The sequence below is a fragment of the Macrosteles quadrilineatus genome, unplaced genomic scaffold, assembly GCF_028750875.1.
Source record: "Macrosteles quadrilineatus isolate MER2022 unplaced genomic scaffold, UCM_ALF_1.0 Scaffold_6__1_contigs__length_79288215, whole genome shotgun sequence".
Taxonomy (NCBI): domain Eukaryota; kingdom Metazoa; phylum Arthropoda; class Insecta; order Hemiptera; family Cicadellidae; genus Macrosteles; species Macrosteles quadrilineatus.
Genome location: NW_026542599.1, coordinates 27980742 through 27998879, shown reverse-complemented (window position 1 = coordinate 27998879; position 18138 = coordinate 27980742). Strand labels below are relative to the sequence as shown.

Sequence of the window (18138 nt, the reverse complement as noted above, 5' to 3'; positions counted from 1 at the left end):
TAACAAGTCTTAATTGATTATTCCTATGAGAGACTTGTTATCGAGGTTCAACAATACTATTCATATTTTCTATGTATCCCTGTTATGATAGCAAGCGTACCTGAATGGGACAGAATTTACGCTGAATCAAGAAGAAACACACATTTTTTAGAATACAGTTTTTCCTTGATAATCCGACCTTTTGTAATCTGTTGTACTTGGTAGTCCGATGCACTAATGGCATAAATCGTCAAAAACAAAACAAGTCTGCAGCGAGATAACCCCCCTCACCAATAATATACTGTATCGTCACTGTTGAGTTCAATTTTAATAAATTACAAGACAGGTACTGTTCGCTACTCTTTGTTTCCGGTAACCCTTAGGCATTCTTGGACAGAACGGCATCGTCCCACTTCTAATGCACTCATAGACATAACTTCTGGGTTTTTGAATCTTGATAATGTCTTGTATTGTAATGAAGCTAAGTAAGAATTGTCTATGAAATAGAGAAATATTCTTCTCAGAAGGTCATTTCATAAAAATATTTATGTCCACTATTAATGAAGGTATACATCGATGTATGCCTAAAAGCTATTTATGTTTAGTAACCATTCTTATGAAATTGTAGATCTTGATCTGAATGTAAAAAAGTAACAAAAATAACCACGTTGAATATTTTACAGGAACGGTGATCCTGATTATAAAACGATTCATGCTCTTAAAGACTACATACAGCAGGTCTGGGATATGGAAAAGCCATCCTGTAAAACTTTGAAGAACTATCTTGTGTAAGTATAAGGTAACTCAAGGGTAGATTTCTAAGTGGATATTTAGATCACATTCAAAATTGTCTCAACTAATATATCCTCACTACAAACTACAAACTAAAGTTTATAGGAAAGTAAGAAGTATTGGATGTTCCCTTGATCAAAGAAATCTTCCTATTACCATGTGGTTTTCAGATATTTTTCTCTTTATATAAAAAGCTCTCACCGTAATCTTTGGTACAACTGATATTTGCAATTAGCCTAAATAATAAAAATGTGTTTTTCAAATCTAAATTTTACAAAAGAATTTCAAATTGCTTTTTAAACCTTTCCCCATGATACTCAACTAAGTATTTTGAATCCCCATTCTCTCATTTTATTACTAACCTCTAAAGCTAAGCAGTACTTTATTTAGCAAGCCAATTTAATTTCTTGAGGACCTTTGAAAGAAGTAAACGTGTAATCATATTTGACACACCGAAGTTTTAAGATTTATCTCACAATGTTTCTAAACTAACCTTTTCATGTAAATATTGTAATGTTTGCCGCAGCCGGCTAGATGAAGCTTGTGGAGACACCGAGGCTGTGGGAACCGTGATACAGACCGCTCTGGTAGACGCTTCATTGCCATCGTCGGTGCTGCAGGAAATGGCTAGGCTAACGAACAAACGAACACTCAGCAGCTACGTTACTGATCTTCTAAACTCACTACCAACTAACCCTGCGTGAGTACAGTCAGAACGCTAATAGCTCAGTGGTACATATTGGGCTGATTTGCCACACATTGGTAGTTCAAGACCTGCTGTGTGCACACCTTACCACTGGCCCTCTCAGTCTCGCTCTTTTGACATATACGGTGATGGTACTTCACTGTCTTAAGATTGCTTCACAGTTCAGTAGTCTGTGGTGACAGGCAGTATTTAAACTAGCCGCTATACTCGTGTTTCGCAACAGGAAGAAGTTGTAAAGTTCCCAAAGTGTAAGTTGCTGATAAAAGAAAAAGATGGTTCGTATGTAAAAAAATTTACAGTTTTTCATTTTTAGAAACCCTAAGAGATTTTACCATTTTTAAATTTATATACTAAAATTGTTTCTTTCATGAGACAGTTTTGGGTCCTATTATTTTCTGTTAATCATCAATGCTACCAATATTCCTGTTGATCTTGTTTCATCAATACAAATCTTTACAAGTCAGTTTATTGCATGTGAATGTTTCAGTTTTATAACGACTGTACTTCAGAGGGTTGAAGAGTGCTTAGCAGCCGGAGAGAAGGGAGATTCATGGAGCATTCTGATTGGTCCACTGACCGAGAGACCTGAACTGCCAGCCAGTGTGCGGAAACAGGCATCTCTGCTTACCCAGGTGATTCATTGTCACGTCCTGAATGAATTTACCTTTAACTATTGATAGTAATAAACATCTTTCCCATGTCGAGGCTGTAGCCAGTTTCAGAATAAAAATTCTTGTTGATTCGAGTCATTGACAGAGTTAACTGTAAATGACAACTTTTTTGCCAAAGCCATACTGAAAGTGTCACTTATAATAACTATATCATCTTTTACGTCACACCAACTATCACAGCAACAAAACCTAAGAGAGAAAAGATCCTGCATGGATATGATTTATTACTGTAATAAGAATGGGAACGGAAGTCTCTAGATTCCAAAAAATTATTGGTTAAACCAGCCACTTTTAAAATTTAGGACGAATGAACCAACCTCTATTGTTACTCAGTTGGAGGCAGTTTATCCGAGCATCAGATGATCCATAAGTCTACTGTAATTAGTTAGGCCTATTATGAATGAACACTGTTATAATAAAACCTGCTTCCTCCAGAGGCTGGGAGCGACTTACAGCGAGGAGCTGGAAGCACTGAGGCTCAAGACGGAAGCGTTGCTGCGACGACCTGTCGCTCTGTCTCAAGTCTCGGACCAGAACTCGCGATACCTTCTGTTCAAACAAGCGCTGTCGCAAAGCAACAGCTGGGACGACTTGCATACGCTACACCTGCTGTTACTGTCATGGCCACATGTGTGAGTATCATTGGTCAAAACTAGTGTGGTTAGAATGATTATTCTCTTTCTAAAATTACTCTGTCCTTTCAGATCTATCTCCTGTGGGAAATGCATTTAATAACTAAACTAGAATAAAATATAATAATGATTTTTATTTCAGGGACACGAGTTGGTCTTTGGAGTTGGTTGAAGCGATGGCTGATTCAGAATCCCCAATATCTGAAATGTACAACACTCTGAAAAAAATATTCAAGAAGAATGAATTTGAAGAAGAGGTACGTTTCCTTGACTTCCTTTAAATTTAAAATATTAAAGGCACAAAAATTATGTTGTTAACCCTTTGCGGTCGAATGGCGAGTATAGGTCGCCGCCCGCCATTTTGCCGACTGCTCAAAAATGGCGACCTACAAGGACAAAAAAAAAATAAATAAAATAAAAATTAAAATTATTCAAAAATCAAAAAAGTTAATTTTTTTGGTCCAATGGCGAGTATAGGTCGCTGGGTGCCATTTTCCTGACTGCTTGAATGGCAAGCTAAATTCGCCGGAAAATGTGGAAAAAATTCGACCTCAAAGGGTTAAATTATTTTCTAAATTATAATATCCTCTTAGTTTTGGCATCCCTCCAGTTTTAACACAACAGGCTAGTGATTCTCTTAAAGAGAAGATATTTATACCAACAGCAAACTACTTAGGATAGTGTAGTGTGCAATTTGTATATGTTATCAAATCTGAAATATATTTTTTGTATTTACGTAAATCAGTAAAAATTCTTACTTGTCAAGATGCCACTACAAATTATCATGATAGATATTTCAATCAATATTGCAGAATCTTTATTTAGTGTGTGTTTCAGCACCACTATTTTTTATTTGTTTTATTTTCCAAGGGAATGGTCCAAACCCTGGGCTTGTCACTATGTCAACCTTTTGTTGTGACGATTACGTGTCAGAGTGAAACTGTTGTGTGTTGCTGTAGGCAGTGACTCACCTGGTGGCCAGGTTGGAGAGAGCGCAAGGTGTAGTGACTGTGTGTAGTGAAACTGTTGTGTGTTGCTGTAGGAAGTGACTACCTGGTGGCCAGGTTGGAGAGAGCGCAAGGTGTAGTGACTGTGTGTAGTGAAACTGTTGTGTGTTGCTGTAGGCAGTGACTCACTTGTTGGCCAGGTTGGAGAGAGCGCAAGGCGTAGTGACTGTGTGTAGTGAATCTGTTGTGTGTTGCTGTAGGCAGTGACTCACCTGTTGGCCAGGTTGGAGAGAGCGCAAGGTGTAGTGACTGTGTGTAGTGAAACTGTTGTGTGTTGCTGTAGGCAGTGACTCACCTGGTGGCCAGGTTGGAGAGAGCGCAAGGTGTAGTGACTGTGTGTAGTGAAACTGTTGTGTGTTGCTGTAGGCAGTGACTCACCTGTTGGCCAGGTTGGAGAGAGCGCAAGGCGTAGTGACTGTGTGTAGTGAATCTGTTGTGTGTTGCTGTAGGCAGTGACTCACCTGTTGGCCAGGTTGGAGAGAGCGCAAGGCGTAGTGACTGTGTGTAGTGAATCTGTTGTGTGTTGCTGTAGGAAGTGACAGTTCACAGTTCACAGTTCACAGTTCAGAGTTCAAAAATCTTTATTTTCTGCATAAGATGTAGATACAAATACTCCCATGAACCACGCAGGGTTCGTGCGGGAAAAAATACATTATGTTTAGTACAGAATAGCTGTCTGGCAGCCTAAATCATCATAATGTCTATTGTTCCTTTCTTCAATATTAGGTAAGTCACTTTTTTCACTTTTAACAATCAATAATAATTCTTTCTTTTTTTTACAATTATAAAACATGCACAATATAGCTATACAACAATATGTTTAAATAGGTTCATTCATAATAATTTAAAGATATTTTTAACATGCATATTTTTTAAACAATTCTAAATTTATAGAAACATCCTTTACCTTACGCTAATATACTATGGCACAATTTCATCCCTATCATACTGTAATACAAATTCTATGACCGTTTTCTTAAATACCTCCATACTGTCTCCATAAACTTGATTTCCAAACATTTTTACTAGATATTTGAAATGCTTGGGCCCGAGAGCACTGAATTGATGCCTACTGATTTCTTTTGCACAAAACCTCTCTTGAATAAGATTAAACTGTGCTGAACGAGTATTTCTAACCACTGGTCTAGAATTAAACAGGCAAATATACTTTTTTACATACATTATTACGCTATAGACATGCAACTGGTTAAATGTTAATAAATTATTTTCGAGAAACAAGTGAGACACACTATAATAACGCTTAACATTAAAAATTGTGCGGATGGCGTTTCGTTGACACATAATAACAGATTTCAAAAGAGTTGGGTATGTACCACCAAAATGAATTATTCCATACCTTAAGACACTTAAGTTTAGTTGTGTGTTGCTGTAGGACGTGACTCACCTGGTGGCCAGGTTGGAGAGAGCGCAAGTCGTAGTGACTGTGTGTAGTGAAACTGTTGTGTGTTGCTGTAGGAAGTGACTCACCTGGTGGCCAGGTTGGAGAGAGCGCAAGTCGTTGTGACTGTGTGTGGTGAAACTGTTGTGTGTTGCTGTAGGAAGTGAATCACCTGGTGGCCAGGTTGGAGAGAGCGCAAGTCGTTGTGACTGTGTGTGGTGAAACTGTTGTGTGTTGCTGTAGGACGTGACTCACCTGGTGGCCAGGTTGGAGAGAGCGCAAGTCGTTGTGACTGTGTGTAGTGAAACTGTTGTGTGTTGCTGTAGGACGTGACTCACCTGGTGGCCAGGTTGGAGAGAGCGCAAGTCGTTGTGACTGTGTGTGGTGAAACTGTTGTGTGTTGCTGTAGGACGTGACTCACCTGGTGGCCAGGTTGGAGAGAGCGCAAGTCGTTGTGACTGTGTGTAGTGAAACTGTTGTGTGTTGCTGTAGGACGTGACTCACCTGGTGGCCAGGTTGGAGAGAGCGCAAGTCGTTGTGACTGTGTGTGGTGAAACTGTTGTGTGTTGCTGTAGGAAGTGACTCACCTGGTGGCCAGGTTGGAGAGAGCGCAAGTCGTTGTGACTGTGTGTGGTGAAACTGTTGTGTGTTGCTGTAGGAAGTGAATCACCTGGTGGCCAGGTTGGAGAGAGCGCAAGTCGTTGTGACTGTGTGTGGTGAAACTGTTGTGTGTTGCTGTAGGACGTGACTCACCTGGTGGCCAGGTTGGAGAGAGCGCAAGTCGTTGTGACTGTGTGTAGTGAAACTGTTGTGTGTTGCTGTAGGACGTGACTCACCTGGTGGCCAGGTTGGAGAGAGCGCAAGTCGTTGTGACTGTGTGTGGTGAAACTGTTGTGTGTTGCTGTAGGACGTGACTCACCTGGTGGCCAGGTTGGAGAGAGCGCAAGTCGTTGTGACTGTGTGTAGTGAAACTGTTGTGTGTTGCTGTAGGACGTGACTCACCTGGTGGCCAGGTTGGAGAGAGCGCAAGTCGTTGTGACTGTGTGTGGTGAAACTGTTGTGTGTTGCTGTAGGAAGTGACTCACCTGGTGGCCAGGTTGGAGAGAGCGCAAGTCGTTGTGACTGTGTGTAGTGAAACTGTTGTGTGTTGCTGTAGGACGTGACTCACCTGGTGGCCAGGTTGGAGAGAGCGCAAGTCGTTGTGACTGTGTGTGGTGAAACTGTTGTGTGTTGCTGTAGGACGTGACTCACCTGGTGGCCAGGTTGGAGAGAGCGCAAGTCGTTGTGACTGTGTGTAGTGAAACTGTTGTGTGTTGCTGTAGGAAGTGACTCACCTGGTGGCCAGGTTGGAGAGAGCGCAAGTCGTTGTGACTGTGTGTAGTGAAACTGTTGTGTGTTGCTGTAGGAAGTGAATCACCTGGTGGCCAGGTTGGAGAGAGCGCAAGTCGTTGTGACTGTGTGTGGTGAAACTGTTGTGTGTTGCTGTAGGACGTGACTCACCTGGTGGCCAGGTTGGAGAGAGCGCAAGTCGTTGTGACTGTGTGTAGTGAAACTGTTGTGTGTTGCTGTAGGAAGTGAATCACCTGGTGGCCAGGTTGGAGAGAGCGCAAGTCGTTGTGACTGTGTGTGGTGAAACTGTTGTGTGTTGCTGTAGGACGTGACTCACCTGGTGGCCAGGTTGGAGAGAGCGCAAGTCGTTGTGACTGTGTGTAGTGAAACTGTTGTGTGTTGCTGTAGGACGTGACTCACCTGGTGGCCAGGTTGGAGAGAGCGCAAGTCGTAGTGACTGTGTGTAGTGAAACTGTTGTGTGTTGCTGTAGGACGTGACTCACCTGGTGGCCAGGTTGGAGAGAGCGCAAGTCGTTGTGACTGTGTGTAGTGAAACTGTTGTGTGTTGCTGTAGGACGTGACTCACCTGGTGGCCAGGTTGGAGAGAGCGCAAGTCGTTGTGACTGTGTGTAGTGAAACTGTTGTGTGTTGCTGTAGGACGTGACTCACCTGGTGGCCAGGTTGGAGAGAGCGCAAGTCGTTGTGACTGTGTGTGGTGAAACTGTTGTGTGTTGCTGTAGGACGTGACTCACCTGGTGGCCAGGTTGGAGAGAGCGCAAGTCGTTGTGACTGTGTGTAGTGAAACTGTTGTGTGTTGCTGTAGGACGTGACTCACCTGGTGGCCAGGTTGGAGAGAGCGCAAGTCGTAGTGACTGTGTGTAGTGAAACTGTTGTGTGTTGCTGTAGGAAGTGAATCACCTGGTGGCCAGGTTGGAGAGAGCGCAAGTCGTTGTGACTGTGTGTGGTGAAACTGTTGTGTGTTGCTGTAGGACGTGACTCACCTGGTGGCCAGGTTGGAGAGAGCGCAAGTCGTTGTGACTGTGTGTAGTGAAACTGTTGTGTGTTGCTGTAGGACGTGACTCACCTGGTGGCCAGGTTGGAGAGAGCGCAAGGTGTAGTGACTGTGTGTAGTGAAACTGTTATGTGTTGCTGTAGGAAGTGACTCACCTGGTGGCCAGGTTGGAGAGAGCGCAAGTCGTTGTGACTGTGTGTAGTGAAACTGTTGTGTGTTGCTGTAGGACGTGACTCACCTGGTGGCCAGGTTGGAGAGAGCGCAAGTTGTAGTGACTGTGTGTAGTGAAACTGTTGTGTGTTGCTGTAGGAAGTGACTCACCTGGTGGCCAGGTTGGAGAGAGCGCAAGGTGTAGTGACTGTGTGGAGTGAAACTGTTGTGTGTTGCTGTAGGAAGTGACTCACCTGGTGGCCAGGTTGGAGAGAGCGCAAGTCGTTGTGACTGTGTGTAGTGAAACTGTTGTGTGTTGCTGTAGGAAGTGACTCACCTGGTGGCCAGGTTGGAGAGAGTGCAAGTCGTTGTGACTGTGTGTAGTGAAACTGTTGTGTGTTGCTGTAGGAAGTGACTACCTGGTGGCCAGGTTGGAGAGAGCGCAAGTCGTTGTGACTGTGTGTAGTGAAACTGTTGTGTGTTGCTGTAGGACGTGACTCACCTGGTGGCCAGGTTGGAGAGAGCGCAAGGCGTAGTGACTGTGTGTAGTGAATCTGTTGTGTGTTGCTGTAGGAAGTGACTCACCTGGTGGCCAGGTTGGAGAGAGCGCAAGTTGTAGTGACTGTTTGTCTCCTGACAGAGTTCCCGCGACTCCACGACCACGCTGTGCTGATCCTTAGGAGTGTCACGAATGTAAGTGGTAGTAATTAGTAATGTGAATGCTGAATCTCGTATCCACTGCATCAGGAAAGATTTGAGTTTCAGATCCGACCGGATATTTGAGAATTGATCATCAAATCCTATCTAGGTACATCTGCTTTTTGTTCTCGCTTCCCATGCCATGTGTGTGTTTGGTAAACGAAATACATATGGGGTCTTTATTTTTAATACAATTAATTAGTATTAAAATACATTGTCTTTCATTTCTGTGTTTTATTTTATTTTTTTTTTTTTTTTGTAGGGTTGTTATTGATAATATTTTTTTGTGGTACACTACTCTCAATATAATTGTGAATGTAGTAAATTATCTTGATGTCCCTGTGATCATAATTGATGACCACGGAGGCTGCGAGGTCATTGTAGATGATTGATTAGTTGCTGCAATTCTGGCGTAAGCAGTTGTTTACAAAGTTTTAATAATTTATTTACAAAAATTAAATCATAGTGGGATTTAAATTTTTACAGTATATTATGTAATATCTATTACATTAAAAAAAGACGTACTTATATTTGAGCTATAAAAACCTGAATTTTATCATCAATGTTGAATTTACTGCTAGATTCAGTGGTTAATATATGTTTGCAGGGCATAGATTTACCAGAAGATCTTGTGAGACGTATTGTAGAGGTGGAAGTTGTTGCGAGACTTCACAACTCACCGATATTCTCCAAACTTATGGAGTCTCTACGAGAGTTGGATACAGAGGTACAACAACATGCAGCAAATCAGCTGAGAACATTGAGACTGACTGCGGAAGCTGATTCTCTTCTAACTACCTAGCTACTGGGTCATCTCTCTGCCTTACTCGTTATTGTTTTATAAATGTTTATCTCTACACAAAAGTTATTTATTGAAAGTTGGATTTTGAAGTTTTTTATTTCCTGGTGCTCCTTAACTCTCAGCAAAGCACTTCTATCCTCAAGGCAAGTGATCATCAGTTCATAGGTTTTTATATACTTGATAAACACCATCATCGAGCACCTGTGTCACGATTTAGACCATGCTGATGGAATACAGTCTAGCTGGAGGTTAAAAAGTTCTCCTTGATAATATCACGGTCTTAAACCAATTGCAGTCACAAGGCTGGCCACTTGTGTGCGTAAACTACCTACTCTCCCTTAAAAAAGGTAGTTGTATTGTAGTTCTCGTTCTCATCTTAGTGCAACCCATTAAAATTATATCAGTACAATTCATTGTACTGAACCAACTCAACTATGCTCTACTACTCTCCATGCACATGTGGACAGGCAAATGCAAGGCTTAAAGAAATTGCCAACCTCTTTGATCGAAAATAAACGGTTCCTGCAATCTGACTCATAATATCTTCCTTTAGCTTGTCAACAACCCTTATGCAATGGGAGTAACTATGATATTTGTGGGGAAAATCACAAAAGCTACAACAACTTTTGAATTGTAATTTTTGTCAGTATTGGTAGATGTACAATTTTGTGTAGGGTTGAAAGGACCACAACGTGCTAAATTTATATAAAAATCACTGAAACCATAAAAATCTATTTTTTTTTATAGGTTTTACAGAAAAATTACAATCAAATTAAAAATTTCCAAAATACCTGAAGATACCATTGATTAGTAGCCACACACAAAATTTCACTAAAATCAGACTTTCAGGTGTTAAAAATACCATAGCTCTGTACACATACACCCACACCCAAGCATACACACATATAGACACCACTTTGGAAACTTTCACAAAAACAATACTTTCTCCAAAATCTATCAATAGGGGGATAAAGTATAAAAGGAAACAAAACACAGGACAAGGTTTATCTTTATACTTGACAATGTAATTGTTAAGGGTCAATACAAGTTGTAGTTGTGGTATTGGTTGGACTGCATGTTGGGTATCCTAACTCCGGTGTGAGGTGAGAATGTGCTGGCATCACACGCTGGTGGTCGCGAGATACATTCGTAAGTCCCACACTCAGACCTCGGACAATCGTCCTGCAATGACATAGTTGTATGAAATTCACAAACCTTAAGTCTTTTAAAATACTAAAATGTAACTAACATTGAACATATTTTTAAATCACACAAGCTTTGTTCTCAAAAAGGATTTTTTGTTTTTAATATTCACTCCTAAAAATAATAAATCAAGACTTGCGTCTAGGTGAGCAGATTTGCAAATGGACTTTAAATATTAATATTTGATTCAAGTCGTAACACTCTGTACAAAAAACATACCTGTTTGTAAATTTTTCTTATTTCCAATTTTAAGTTTAGAAGCCTAGATGTATTTGCTTATCCACTAAAAGCAAACCCATCTGTTTTGTTTGGTTTTAACAGACATGAATAAACTATATCTAGTTTGTCTTCTTAAAGCATGAAATGTTACAGATACTTTAATACTTTTTAGTGAAATGGCGACCATACAAAGTACTAGGTAGATAAGCAGTGATGTAAAGTTTCAAACTGGTTATCTTAGTTTTGTTGTTACGGTAAACCACAATACCTGTAAGCCATTCCTCTTGTAGCAGTCGCACCCAATGTGGAAGAAGCCACCTCGCAATTCTTGTGATCGATCCCGAGGCTTGAACCAGGGAGGACTTGGCTGCATGTAAGTCATTATTGAATTAGAATTATTGCTTTGTTGAATTTTAAAACTATCATTTGGTAAGAATCGGTTGAGGGGTAGGTATAGGTTGAGAATAGATTGGGCTAGGAGAGCTAGGACATCAGTCACTACAAGGTGTCATCTTTCCAGTCAAGAAACAGCACTTTGGTTTGTGGCTATATGATGGTCTGAACCTGGACCCAGCTGTCCCTGATCATTGGGTTTCAAATTATCCTGGCCAAAGAACGAGATGATAGTCTGTAACCAAGCTGTCATCTGATTCAACACCCATTCTCAATCATTGTTTTAAATACATACAGAACTTAAACTTACTTCCTAATTAAAACATTTTCCTCAGCTAAGAAGTTTCAGATTGCTATAAAAATTTTGTACATCTGACAAAGTATGCAGTTTATACTCGTTGGACATTGTCTTTGTACCATTGTAAAAAAAATTATGAAGAATTTTTGTCAAAAAATTCCATCCATCAATCTAACAACGAACACAGGAGTGATCAGAACTGCTTTTTAAATGTTGCCTTGGTACCTACATTGGATACACAAGCTTCGGTTGACATGCTGGGACCCTAAGTTCGCCCCTCCTACAATACAGTACCTACCTGGGAAAATTTACATGACCTTCCAGAATTATTTAAAGTTATAATAAATAATTTCAACTTAATAAAAAAACTGAAATAGGCCTACCATCCCATATTAATGCATCCTTCCTCCCTAAATGGTCTTCTAAATTAATACGTCAAGTATTATGTAGGCTATTGATTTTGAAAAAAATAATTTAGCATTTTAAATGGTGTTATTTGTTTTGACATGTCATATGTTTATATGAATAGTAACAGACAAATAAACATTCCATTTGAACGTTGATGCTACTGCACTTGTAGTGATGATTTTGTCACTCACATATCTGTCAAACTCCTCCTCAGCATGGACCTTTGTTGTGTCTGTGACCTCTCGACCGTCCATGGTCACCTTAGGCTGCTGTGTCGCCCCTCGCCCTCGTCTGTTGGGGTTGACTCCGGGGGGCACTTGGGACATCCTGGGTGGGAACACCCCCAGGCAGGGGTTGGCTTCTTCTTGCTTACCTCTACGTTTGAATGGGGAGTCCCGACAACACTCATCACAGCATCTGGAAACATTTAGCCAAAGTTGGTAGACAAGTATGTGTTGGCCCAGAAGAATGAACAGTTGTAAAATAGTTTAATGGAGTTGAAACAAAGCAATATGAAAATCTTCTGAAAACGTCCACTTACAGTAATCCCTCATACTTTGTATAGTTTAGACCAAAGATGAATGATTTTAAATTCCTTATTGCTGGATTACCTACTCATTACAAACCCCAATGGATAAGGATAGCTGGCTCTGGGCTGTATTTAGATGTTTAGCCCTTCTAAGAGCTTTGCCCAAAGGTGTTTGTTTTCTTGTAATTTATATTCATTATGGCTGTTAGACTCTTTGGTGACTACATTTTCTGCCAAGTTTGATCTGCAGGTGCAAAACCAATGGAAATATGGGCCTGATCTGGGCCCAGTCTCAAACTGTCAAAAGGTGCTTGAAACTTTCTCATCGTCAAACTTAGTACAATGTGACTTCTCTAAGTATTCTGTTACCCATCAATTTACAAGATGTTCATATCCTACTCATGTTGAAAACTACCTAATATCTTACCCTTTGTCTAGTTCATTGGCAAGTTGTTTCAGTGTTCCCAAAAGATGTTTTCGACTTTCCACACATACCGAGGGTGCCTTCTGACCGCAGTATTCAGTGTTTGACATGTTTGTGTCAGTGTGGGTTATGAACAAAAATTTAGAATGAAATTTGTAAGAATGTTGTGTTGAGATGTGATGAAGTGTTGTTTGTTGCTACATGGAAATAATATTTGGTGTTTACATAATGTCAGCTGTAAATTAATTTAATAACAAACTAATAAGTCTAAGTGCACCTAAACCATATGAGTTAATTACATATTATTTCAAATAACTGTTCTACTATTTTTATTCCTTTGATTTTAAAACGCTTTTATATATTTCATATTCAAATTGAAAGATTTTACTATAATCTAACTGCCGTCATGCTACTGTATATATTAAAATGATCTACCATTTTAATTGTTTCATTTAAACTTGTTATGGATTCAAACAAGATTTACTGACAGGGAATTGCTCTATTTGCTAAGTTCATAGAAAGAGGTTATTGATATTTGATTTTGCCCATTCATACCTAATGATGGTGGCTTGGAATAGTTCCAGAAGCTATAATCCAATTATTTTGTCACCTCCAAATAATATGTAGATAAATTTGCCGTACAATGTTACTGCAGCCACCCAGGGATGGACTTGAATATATTTTACCACGAAGCATGTTACTTTGAGCGAGAGCCGCACCTTCCACCAATTAGGTTGTCCATAGGCAGAGCAGTAGATTTGGAGAGAAAAGGTTACCGCCTCTTCTTTGATATCAATGCCAGCCGTTGCTAATTCGCCATTCTTGGTTGCCACGCCTTAAAATTATCTGATGCAGTTGCACGTAGCCGTAACCTTCATTGTGTCAAGCTGTAAGCCCCTAGACGAAAATCAAATGTATTCTTTATCTGTTATTGTGTTGTTTCCACCCAACAGTTTCTAGTTTGTCATAGATGTATTCACTTCGCTGTTAGGATCTGAAATCTTTGATGCCTCATATTGTATCCATCATGAAGTTTCATGTACTCATAGTTGATACAGTTTGGGGTTTTAACAAACCTTCCCTTCTGAACACTTATATTTGGATAATTGAAAATTGTGAACTTAAAAAAATATGCCTTGACAAGTTCGTTTAATGTTCTTTTGTGATGATGTTTTTGTTTTTTGGAACAAAAGGGTTCACTTTGAAACTGGTTTTGGCTTAGGGTAACATGTTGGAGATTCCAATAGCCAAAGACTAATTAATTTAATTAGAGGCCTCTTTTGTGAGGAAGAGTCTGACCCCTTTGGTTCCTATGGCAAAACAACTCTCTTCAGAGTTGGGAACCAAAGAGTACCAAAGCTCATGCACAGATTCATCAATTATTATGTAAATTAAAGAAAACATAGTACTTTTAGTTACTTTATTATGTCCTTTACCATCTCTCTGATCATTTTGACCTGGCTATAAAACAGCACTTGCCCTTTTCTGGGTCGCTGGGAATATGAAATCCCTCCCGATGGGACTGGCCCAGACCTGTGGCTGTATGGTCGTGGCCAGGCCAGCAGCCATTACTGTGGTCGGGCTGGTGCCAGATGTATTGACCTGGTGGCTCTTGCACATTTGTTTGAGCACCGCCTACGCTCTTTTCCTGATTCCGAGCTCCTTCTGTCCCCGGATAGTTAGGGATTCTGGATACTTTGAACTTCAATGATTCCTGACAGCAACCGGGTTGACAACAGCATTCTGAACCCTAAAAATTTTTGAACATGTTTAAATCTGGTATAGTACATTAAAACTAACTACGATCTCTACGCGAACGCTAGATATTGATTTGAGTCGATTGCGGTGCTAATGATTCTGGATTATCTCAGCAAAAATCGTTTTGGATATAAGAAGATCCTCGAACCTTCTAACCTAACCTCATTTACATCACCTTCATTTGTATAAAGTAAATTTTAATAGTGGCAGCCATCTTCTAAAAATGTCCTTTGACTCCTCCCTCAAATCGATAACAGCTATGTGCTGATGCCTTCAAGGCAAATAAATATACCCTTATGTTGAAAATCATAAATCCAGTATACTACCGGTATGAGTATAATGATACGGTAATGTACGATACTACTCCACTTCTTTATGTTCTAATTTATCAATATTTAGTATGACTACTATGAGGTTTGAAGCAGATGTCCTGTCGTGCTATGCATGGGACAAGTTCGTGTTCCCCTAGATAAGGAAAAAGGTTCACTTGAGATACGTGACTATTGACTTACACTAAGTCATCATTGTTATTGTAACTTGGCGGTGTTTTGTTATAAAAACATTTCCTATATAACTTTGTATCGTGTTCCTTAAATAATACATTTTCTATGATGACTTTGATATTGTGTATACCTATTAGGCCTAATACAATAATTAAAAATGACTTGTGGAAAATGGCATATTTTTTAAAATTTAACTCAATGTATTGGTCAATTTTTAATTTTTTATGATTTATATGGGGTTCCAAACTGCTGTCAAGGCAAAAGGTAAAGAGGATCTTCAAATTTTTTTTACAAATTAAATGTACAGTTGCAATCAAAGACTTTTATGATGATGATCGTTTTCTAAATAAATAAATAATAAACTTACGTAGACGGTACCTTGACATTTTGTTAAAATAAAATTTTCTGTTGAAATGGCTATTAGGTACCTACAGTATATTTCTTTGAGATGGAAGCTAAAAAAAGACACAATTCCTATAAGCGATATCTGCTATACTCCGTTCACAAAATTTAAGCGGGAAGGTTCCTCCACCTTTGAGGTAAATATTTTAACATTAACAAACAATTATTGAAACCGACAATCAGCTGCAATACACATTAAGCAAAAAAGTGGTGGCGGAACTTCCCCCTCAAACCACCAACATTTTGTGAACAGACTATAGTAATCACGCTCTCTTTTAATTCGTAGTAAACTTACATTTTTCAAATTATTATTTCCAACTTTCTTTTGCCGTGGTTCAAAAGGATTGCCATTTTCTCTGGCAAATCGACCAGCTCCTTGATCACAGTCTGATTTTAATCTGAAAATAAGATTGATAAATATTTCTGGCAAATAAATTTACCAAAAATCACAAGCGCTTATTTGCTAACGTTGCTATTCTGTGGATTGTTGCAATGCTAAAAGCTAAAATCAATTAATTGGAATTTCATTTTCAAAGAGCTGGTTAGCCTCCGTGTTACTGCATACTTAAAATGGGTTACAATACCTGCATCTAGTAATCATTTGTTGCTGTTTTGACAACTACTTTTGGTTCATCTGAACCTTCATCAGGCCTTAGTCATTGTGCCTTTGTGTGTTTGTTTTTGTAAATATGTCTATTCTAGTTGTCTTGTCTTGTAAAAAATGTTTTATTTATTGAACTCTAAACTCCTTCAGTCGCAGTGATAAGTGATTTTATACTTGATACCTTGAGGCCTGAAGATGGTTCAGGTTCAGAAGAATAGTTGCCAAAACAGCAACAAAGGGTTAGTATATACTATATAAGGAGGTAAACCATTGGAATTGTAAAATTTAGTTATGTGGACGAGTTGAATAATTTAAATTGAATTACACATACAAAAACTTACGATCGGTCGAGATCTTTTACAACATCATGTAGCCTACAGACAAACTCTTGCCTCCTGCATTGTGGTTCTGATTTACCCGCCTTTTTCATGTTTGTTTTTGCAAAGATAATCAAATTAAATTTATAATTTTTGATTATTTTATGAATAAATACTTAAAATTTAACTTGCAAAATTGATCTTGAATCTTGAAATAAATATTTACATGGTTACATTGTTATTGGCAGTATGATTTGCCATATGGTAGAATTTTGGTAAATATACACATTTGAATTTTTATACAAAATTAGAGAAAAAGTCAGTGTCATTTTACTACACTGAATATTCCAAGTTATACTCATATAATTCACTTAATTATATATTTTGGTTTTTTCTTTTAGCAATGCCTGTATTATTTAAGTTTTTCTCCTTTTATTATATGTGTGTTTAAATTTTATGTAATCATGCCATTGACACCATCCTTGTATCCTACTATGCATAAATTAATAAAAATGTTTTCAATTGAAATGAATATACCTTATGGATCATCTGAAGACTTTAAATATATGCCCAGAGCTCGGTTTGTATACAGATCGTGAATTTTATGTATTTGTTGTTATTTTACCAAAAGCAAAAAGCAAACATTTTTTATTTGAGAACCTCTTTTCTTTGTTTGCTCTCCTGTATTATTTATTACTAAAAGCACTAAATTTCAATCTATTGCAAAAAGCTGTTGTAAAAATGTTAAACCGGCTAAAACCGGATGTATCCCTACAAATGCCCTGGAGATATTTTGTTCCTTAGGTCAAGACAATACAAAACCATCAAGCATGGATCCAAAATGTCTGGTTTTCTGTCTGTATACAATAATACACAGTTCTTATAAACCTACAATTTTTTACTTCAAACCTAATAAATGTGTAGATAGAAACAATCTTTATACAGTACAAAGTATGAAATTGTATTCACCTTTTGTAAATCCTAAGCACTTATCACCCAGCTGTTCCCATATTCAAATTCAGAATAAGTAAGAAAGTTTCAATCAATTATCAATCATTGAGATGGGGACGCCTATGTGCTTTTTTACCCCAAAAATATGAACGAAGCATGAGTGTATAATGTATAATGTTGTGAGATGATCTGTGTAGCTTTGTTACTGACTAAGATCAGCTGTTTCATTAGTCAGGATCATTTATTTATTTAAAGTCCAACCACAACAAAATTCTTTGATTTTTACCCGACCCAAATATTATCATTTGAATCAATCTGGGCTTAAACATGCAAAATATAACATGCTTCAATAAAAAAAAAAAATTTAAATGGTTCCTAATGAATTATTTGAATAAAAACAAAATATTCCCTGTATAAGGAAACTGTGAAAATAGCGAGACTGCATCAAGGTCGTGAGAATCACAGCTGTGGTGAAGGTGTCGTGTTGGAGAGAAGGAAACTTTTGCATGTCTGTCTATCAAACTGCAAGTGCTACCAACTGTCCATCAAGACAGAAAGTGCTGCCAACTGACAAACAGCATACTACTTAAAGTGACGAATATATACACGCAATACCTTGCATACTTCAACAGTGCAATGCATGCATCTTCAAGTTAAAAAGATATCGGTCAAGTTTCATAACTGGGAACTGCCATTATGCAAACTTTAGACTATTCACTAGGCATATTTTTTTACTATTTTTATGGAGAAGAAAGTTTTTGGAGTACATTTTGATGGCAATACAATTCCATTATCTTGTTTTCATAAACTTTATGTTGATTGAACAATGTTAAATGATATTTTTCTGTCATTATTTTTACATCAGCCAGAAAGTAAAATAGATTATTTACCATGGGAAATTCGCTACAATTTGCACAATTTTATGAAATATACTGTAGACAGTGTGGACGT

At 38.6% G+C, this 18138-nt stretch overlaps 3 protein-coding genes across 4 annotated transcripts in view; 1 reads left to right on the top strand and 2 right to left on the bottom strand.

Annotated features, from left to right (window-relative positions):
- Window positions 1–9258, top strand: part of LOC128996351 (NBAS subunit of NRZ tethering complex-like) — a 69586-nt gene extending 60328 nt beyond the window's left edge. For both annotated transcript variants that reach the window (XM_054421623.1, XM_054421622.1), the window contains exons 36-42: window positions 663–767; window positions 1298–1471; window positions 1965–2109; window positions 2584–2780; window positions 2923–3037; window positions 8251–8370; window positions 8984–9258. In XM_054421623.1, the coding sequence (XP_054277598.1) occupies window positions 663–767; window positions 1298–1471; window positions 1965–2109; window positions 2584–2780; window positions 2923–3037; window positions 8251–8370; window positions 8984–9178 (1051 nt within the window). In that variant the 3' untranslated portion in view covers window positions 9179–9258. The remainder of the gene's footprint in view (window positions 1–662; window positions 768–1297; window positions 1472–1964; window positions 2110–2583; window positions 2781–2922; window positions 3038–8250; window positions 8371–8983) is intronic.
- Window positions 9259–10169: 911 nt separating this feature from the next.
- On the bottom strand, window positions 10170–12877 carry LOC128997294 (uncharacterized). The gene is made up of 4 exons (XM_054422923.1): window positions 12656–12877; window positions 11891–12116; window positions 10869–10967; window positions 10170–10360 (listed from the first exon to the last, which is right to left on the bottom strand). The coding sequence occupies exons 1-4, from the start codon at window positions 12760–12762 to the stop codon at window positions 10217–10219; spliced, it is 576 nt and encodes a 191-aa protein (XP_054278898.1). The 5' UTR covers window positions 12763–12877; the 3' UTR covers window positions 10170–10216.
- Window positions 12878–14058: 1181 nt separating this feature from the next.
- On the bottom strand, window positions 14059–16486 carry LOC128997314 (uncharacterized). Its single transcript, XM_054422947.1, has 3 exons — window positions 16261–16486; window positions 15611–15713; window positions 14059–14402 (listed from the first exon to the last, which is right to left on the bottom strand). Exons 1-3 carry the CDS (start codon window positions 16347–16349, stop codon window positions 14100–14102), a joined length of 495 nt encoding a protein of 164 aa, XP_054278922.1. The 5' UTR covers window positions 16350–16486; the 3' UTR covers window positions 14059–14099.
- Window positions 16487–18138: the final 1652 nt, after the last annotated feature.

Coding starts and splice junctions, on each gene's coding strand:
- LOC128997314 (XM_054422947.1), bottom strand. CDS start 16,349: ATGAAAAAGGCGGGTAAATCAGAACCACAATGCAGGAGGCAAGAGTTT. Junction 15,714..16,260: donor GTAAAAGATCTCGACCGATC/GTAAGTTTTTGT, acceptor TCTTATTTTCAG/ATTAAAATCAGACTGTGATC. Junction 14,403..15,610: donor GAAATAATAATTTGAAAAAT/GTAAGTTTACTA, acceptor AAAAATTTTTAG/GGTTCAGAATGCTGTTGTCA.
- LOC128997294 (XM_054422923.1), bottom strand. CDS start 12,762: ATGTCAAACACTGAATACTGCGGTCAGAAGGCACCCTCGGTATGTGTG. Junction 10,968..11,890: donor AGGAGGAGTTTGACAGATAT/GTGAGTGACAAA, acceptor ACTTACATGCAG/CCAAGTCCTCCCTGGTTCAA. Junction 10,361..10,868: donor ACAAGAGGAATGGCTTACAG/GTATTGTGGTTT, acceptor ATGTCATTGCAG/GACGATTGTCCGAGGTCTGA.